The 6,543-nt window shown below is 32.3% G+C and overlaps 1 protein-coding gene across 1 annotated transcript; it reads right to left on the reverse strand.

The window, feature by feature from the left end:
• Positions 1 to 227: 227 nt before the first annotated feature.
• On the reverse strand, positions 228 to 4,003 carry LOC130452899 (transcription factor Sox-3). Its single transcript, XM_056792403.1, has one exon. It carries the CDS (start codon positions 3,894 to 3,896, stop codon positions 2,808 to 2,810), a length of 1,089 nt encoding a protein of 362 aa, XP_056648381.1. The 5' UTR covers positions 3,897 to 4,003; the 3' UTR covers positions 228 to 2,807.
• Between the last annotated feature and the right edge of the window lie 2,540 nt (positions 4,004 to 6,543).

The raw sequence follows: 6,543 nt of genomic DNA on the forward strand, positions 1-6,543 counted from the left end.
AATGTCAATTTCTAGGCCATCGAACTATAATAAATTCAAACTACGATTTGATTCGAAAGATTTACAAATTTGATTTGTAAATTTACTTTTTTATATCTGATAACAAGGAAGATCGATTTTTAGAGGATTTAATGAATCATATTGCTGATAATAAAGCCCACAAAAACCTCATTGATATACAAAAATATCCCGTTAGATTAAATACAGTCACCTAAAGTTTTTTTCTTTTTTTTTTAGATTTTTGAGATTTGTGAGTTAATTATGATACCTACAGACGCCATTTTATGCTTAAATTGAAGACATTTTCATTAGCTACAACATTTTAAGTTATAATTTTTCTCATAAAACGATTATTTTCATGGAAATCAGCGTCGAAAGTTTATTTTTGTTTTAAAAAATTGTTTAGTTTTGATGTACCGTATCTCGGAAAGTATATAGTAGAAAAGGCTGATTTTGTAACATAATTACACCGATTTCAGTATCTTTTAGGAACGAAACTTTCAATGTACATAGTTTTTCTTTGAAAACTAACAAACTATTATGAATTAAGCAATATTTTTTCTTTTTTGTTTTTTAGATTTTCGAGATTTGGTAATTAACTATAAGGCCTACAGACGCCATTTTATGCTTAAATTGAAGACATTTTCATTAGCTACAAGTTTCTATCTCATATTTTTTTTCATAAAACGATTATTTTCATGAAAATCGCTATCGAAAGTTTATTTTTCTATTAAAAAATTGTTTAATTTTGATGTACCGTATCTCGGAAAGTATATAGTAAAAAAAGCTAATTTTATAACAGAATTACAACGATTTCAGTATCTTTTAGTAACTTTTAATGTACACAGTTTTTTTCAAAGACCAACAAACGATTATGAAAATTTCATTAATCAATTTTTTTGTTTTTTAGATTTTTGAACTTTGTGAGTTAACTATGAGGTTTAAAGGCGCCATTTTATACTTAAATTGAAGACATTTTCATTAGCTACAACATTTTAAGTTATAATTTTTCTCATAAAACGATTATTTTCATGGAAATCAGCGTCGAAAGTTTATTTTTGTTTCAAAAAATTGTTTAGTTTTGATGTACTGTATCTCGGAAAGTATATAGTAGAAAAGGCTGATTTTATAACAAAATTACACCGATTTCTGTATTCTTTGGGAGCTTGGGACCAACAAAAAATTATGAAATTTTATTTGACCAAAATTTTTTGTTTTTTTGATTTTCGAGATTTGGTAATTAACTATAAGGCCTACAGACGCCATTTTATGCTTAAATTGAAGACATTTTCATTAGCTACAAGTTTCTATCTCATATTTTTTCTCATAAAACGATTATTTTCATAGAAATTAGCGTCGAAAGTTTATTTTTCTATAAAAAAATTGTTTAATTTTGATGTACCGTATCTCGGAAAGTATATAGTAAAAAAAGCTAATTTTATAACAGAATTACAACGATTTCAGTATCTTTTAGTAACTTTTAATGTACACAGTTTTTTTCAAAGACCAACAAACGATTATGAAAGTTTAATTAATCAATTTTTTTTTTGTTTTTTTAGATTTTTGAAGTTTGTGAGTTAACTATAAGGCCTACAGACGCCATTTTATGCTTAAATTGAAGACATTTTCATTAGCTACAAGTTTCTATCTCATATTTTTTCTCATAAAACGATTATTTTCATAGAAATCGCTATCGAAAGTTTATTTTTCTATAAAAAAATTGTTTAATTTTGATGGGCTGTATCTCAGAAAGTACATAGTGAAAAAATTGATTTTAAAGCAAAAGTATACCGATTCCAGTATCTTTTAGGAACTTCCAATGTAAATCGTTCTTTAAAGACTAACAAACGATTATAAAATTTCAATTTTTGTATTTTACATTTTTGAGATTTGGTAATTAACTATAAGGCCTACAGACGCCATTTTATACTTGAATTGAAGACATTTTATCTTATAATTTTTTTCTTAAAACGATTATTTCTATGGAAATGAATGTCGAAAGTTTTCCGTTCTCTCGGAAAATTTTTTAATTTTGATAGACTGTATTTCGATAATCATAGAACTGAAAAAGCTGAATCCGGTGCAAAATATAGAGATTTCAGTATATTCTGAAAACTTGTAATGCATATAATTCTATAAAACTATTAAACTTTTGCGCAAATTTGATATTGAACATTTTTTTTTCATATTACAGAGATTTAAGATTTTTGAATCAACTTTAAAGCTTAAATTGAAGCTATTCCCATTTCCTACAATATTTTTTTTATAAATTTCCGTCTTGAAACGATTAATTTCATTAAAACGGAAGTTGAAAATATTTTTTTAGCGTCGAAAAATCGTCTAGTTTCGACAAGACCGCCACCTGGTAATTATTGAAGTTCGAAAGATGATTCTGATGTAAAATTGAAAAATAAACTCCGAAAATTTCAATTATTTGAAGAATACGAACTTAGTTTATTATTTCGAAGGTTTCAATTAGCGATTTCTAAGCTCGAAATTACCAGAAAAAACAAAGGTGTATAAACGAACGCGTTTTACGAACGCGGATATTCCAAAATATACTTTTTGATGAAAAAGAAAAAATAGAAAAAAATAAAAATAAAATATAAAAAAATCATCGTGTCATACCTGGATATCAGCCGAGAAACTTAATAACTGATACATTATAGTAAATAGTAGTTATCTATATAGTTTTATGTACACACATAAAGAGAAAAAAGAAATGAAAAAAGGACGAAAAAGAAAAAAAAAAAAGGAAAAATTCACAGTTGCGGCACATCAATGTCCTGCGCCACAAATAGCGGTTCTCACATGTGCGTCAGCGGAGCCAAAGGTCCTTGCACCATCGGATCCGGCGAGCCGCTATATTGGTGTTGCATGTGTTGGACACCTCCGTCGGTAGGCAGGTACATCGATATCATTTGGCGGAGATCCCCCTGTTGCGGTTGTCCCGAATATTCCCTTTTGATGCCGGCCGGCGTCGGCGTATGCAAACCCGAACTGGGACTCACCGGTTCCGATTTGATACTAGAACCCGATGGACTGTGCGACGATCCCGCCTGGTGCATCCCGTACGGCGAACCCGCACTATTCGGCACCGTGGTCGTGTACGAACCGTAACCGCCGTTCATGTAATTGTGCTGCATCTGCCCCATATCGTACCTGGGGTAGTTCGCGGTGGTGTATTGTTGTTGGTAGGCGGTCGGATCGTGCATCATGTACCCGTTCGGCATGTACCCGTTGGGCATTTGGTACATTTCGCGCGCCGCCGCTACTTGTTGTTGTACGGATGCGGGAGCGGTTCTACTCGGATCCGAATTCGATAATAATCCCGAACCGCCCAAAGGGTATTTGTCTTTTTTCAATAGGGTTTTTGTTTTGCGTCTCGGTCGGTATTTGTAATCGGGATGTTCCTTCATATGGACAGCTCGCAATCGTTTGGCCTCGTCTATGAACGGTCGTTTTTCCGATTCGCTCAATAATTTCCATTCGGCGCCCAATCTTTTCGATATTTCCGAATTGTGCATTTTCGGATTTTCCTGCGCCATTTTCCTCCTTTGTCCTCTCGACCACACCATAAAAGCGTTCATAGGTCTTTTCACTCTTTCCATATTTTGAGCTTTCGACGAATTATTATTATTATTTTGTGTCGGCTGTTGTTGTTGCTGTTGTTGTTGTTGTTGTTGTTGATGATGATGATTTTGCGTTTGGTGTTGATGTTGATGATGTATTTGCGGTCCTTGCGGTTGATGGTGTATCTGATGGGGGTGTTGGGTTAAACCGTGCATCGGAGCTTGACTTAAAGCACTCAAAGAACCGTAATTTTGTAACGAATGATGCGGGGGAATGTTCCCGTGCAAACTGCCTCCTTTGAGGTCCGTTTCCATCGTCAACATATCTTCCGTTGGCGCAAACAGTTTGCTGGTTGTCACTAAACACTTTTTTCAAACACACGAAAAACTCCGAAACGATCGCTCCGCACACGACAGCGGCACACTCTATTCTGAATGGCCAATGTGCTGCTGCGTATCCGCGTCCCCACCTAATCGCTTGATTGACAGAACCGCCTGCCATGTTTTGCGTGCGCCAATGATGCGCAAGTCCGCCCGATAGACACGCCTCCGAAGCGCTCCCACCGCCCGCTACGACTACCGCGCAACTGTCCAACTAATTACCGGCTATCGCTAATTATACCTAGAGGGTATTTTTACTGTAAGGAGTAATAATAATTAATTAATACGTTGCGCGCATCATTTCGAAATTCTCTAATTAATCGAGGTAACGGTGGATACGTACGAAAAGAAATTTAACTATTTCGTTTCTTTTTTCGATTATTTCAACGTTGAATTTAATTGGGGCGTGTTAATATTTATACAATAACCTACTAGATCTGAAATATCGCGACTATTTAACTCCGTATTAAAGAATTTACTACAACTAATCGTAATATAAACGTTACCAATACAATAAATTACGTATTAGAATTAATTTCGAATAATTATATACAGGGTGATGGTTGTTTAAAATGTAACGATCGTGTTGTTTGTCCCGCATGCGAGTTGTATATATGATTAGATCGAGTGGAGTCGCCAATTAGGGTGATCGCGGCGTGGAAAAGTGAAATTCCAGTTTATTTTCTTTTCGAGTAGATGGCATAAATGCGGAAAGGCGGCGTAGCGAATCGGTGAGTGCATATAAGCTCGGTGACAAGTCGACAAGTGGTAAGATAATGACCTACACGTGGGCAACCATCGTGAAAAAATCAAATGCTCTTCGCTTTACACACACGTACAAAAAAAAAAAAAATAAAGTCGAGATAGAGATACGGTTATATATACGACGACACGAAACGTTACGCCTTTTTGAACATATTTCTGGTAAAAAATCGCTTCAAGGATGTCGCCGTGATTAATTGCGACGTGACGTCAATTATCTACCCAACTTACCTATTAGTTTCGTCATCAATATTCGACAGAGCGTATATACGATGTCGATCAGAAATATCGCCTTTTCGAAATTGACGAAATAATAAAAATTAATTTTTCAAGATTTTGTTGGAATTTTCCTCGCCAGAGCTTTGTTTTGTTTAGATAAGATTATCCTCGAAAAGGATTTTTACCTTTACAAAACTCCCCCGATTCCCTTAGAAGTAGTAATAATTTGATTATATGATATTTCTTCGAAAATATTGAATTTGGAGAAAAAAGTTTCAAATAAAAATTGTAGATCTTAAAAAATACTACAACAAATATTTCATACATTTTTAACATAAAACTATTTTTTAAAGTGTTATCAGCTATTATATCTCGACAGGGGTTGAATTTATTAACCTAAATTAACCTAATATACTGGGTAGTTAATGATTTATGTGTATCAACATATTTTACATTTCGTCCTGTATAATCCTCCTAACCCAGCCTCATCTTCTACAAGTGTGCGAAAGGGCATTAAAGATCCCCCCACCGCCACTCTCCACGAAAAATTTTTTTTTGTCTTTTGTATCGGATTATTTTATGTCATAACAGCCGGAAAAACAAATTTACGTGAAAAACGTTAATGAACTTATTTGAAGATCTTTTCAAGAGCTTCAATTTTTATTTGAAACTTTTTTTTGTAAAATTGATATTTTCGAAGATATTTAGTTAAATTCGTACAACTACAAGTGGCGGAAATCTTTCCAGGAATTATCTTTCCCAATAAAAGACAAAAATTACAGCAAAATCGTCTGTGATGACAATTAGAAAGTTGTTATAATAATTTTCTGAGATCTAGGGATAAAATACGACATCTGTCAACGCAGCTTTTTATATTTTAGTTTATATTAACGCGGCATGTCCTGTGTTTTATGCCATAACAGCCGAAAAATCAAATTTACGTAAAAAACGTTGATATCCTTATTTGAAGACCTTTTCAAGAGCTTCATTTTTTATTTGAAACTTTTTTTTCTAAAATTAATATTTTCGAAGATATTTAGTAAAATTATTTTTTTTTGTTTTTTATATCGGATTATTTTATGCCATAACAGCCTAAAACATGAATTTACGTAAAAAACGTTATAAATCTTATTTGAAGATCTTTTTAAGAGCTTCATTTTTTATTTGAAACTTTTTTTTCTAAAATTAATATTTTCGAAGATATTTAGTAAAATTATTTTTTTTTGTTTTTTATATCGGATTATTTTATGCCATAACAGCCTAAAACATGAATTTACGTAAAAAACGTTATAAATCTTATTTGAAGATCTTTTTAAGAGCTTCAATTTTTATTTGAAACTTTTTTTTCTAAAATTAATATTTTCGAAGATATTTAGTAAAATTATTTTTTTTTGTTTTTTATATCGGATTATTTTATGCCATAACAGCCTAAAACATGAATTTACGTAAAAAACGTTATAAATCTTATTTGAAGATCTTTTTAAGAGCTTCAATTTTTATTTGAAACTTTTTTTTCTAAAATTAATATTTTCGAAGATATTTAGTAAAATTATTTTTTTTTGTTTTTTATATCGGATTATTTTATGCCATAACAGCCTAAAACATGAAT

Source organism: Diorhabda sublineata, chromosome 2 (genome assembly GCF_026230105.1).
Source record: "Diorhabda sublineata isolate icDioSubl1.1 chromosome 2, icDioSubl1.1, whole genome shotgun sequence".
Taxonomy (NCBI): Eukaryota; Metazoa; Arthropoda; class Insecta; order Coleoptera; family Chrysomelidae; genus Diorhabda; species Diorhabda sublineata.

Coding starts and splice junctions, on each gene's coding strand:
- LOC130452899 (XM_056792403.1), bottom strand. CDS start 3,896: ATGTTGACGATGGAAACGGACCTCAAAGGAGGCAGTTTGCACGGGAAC.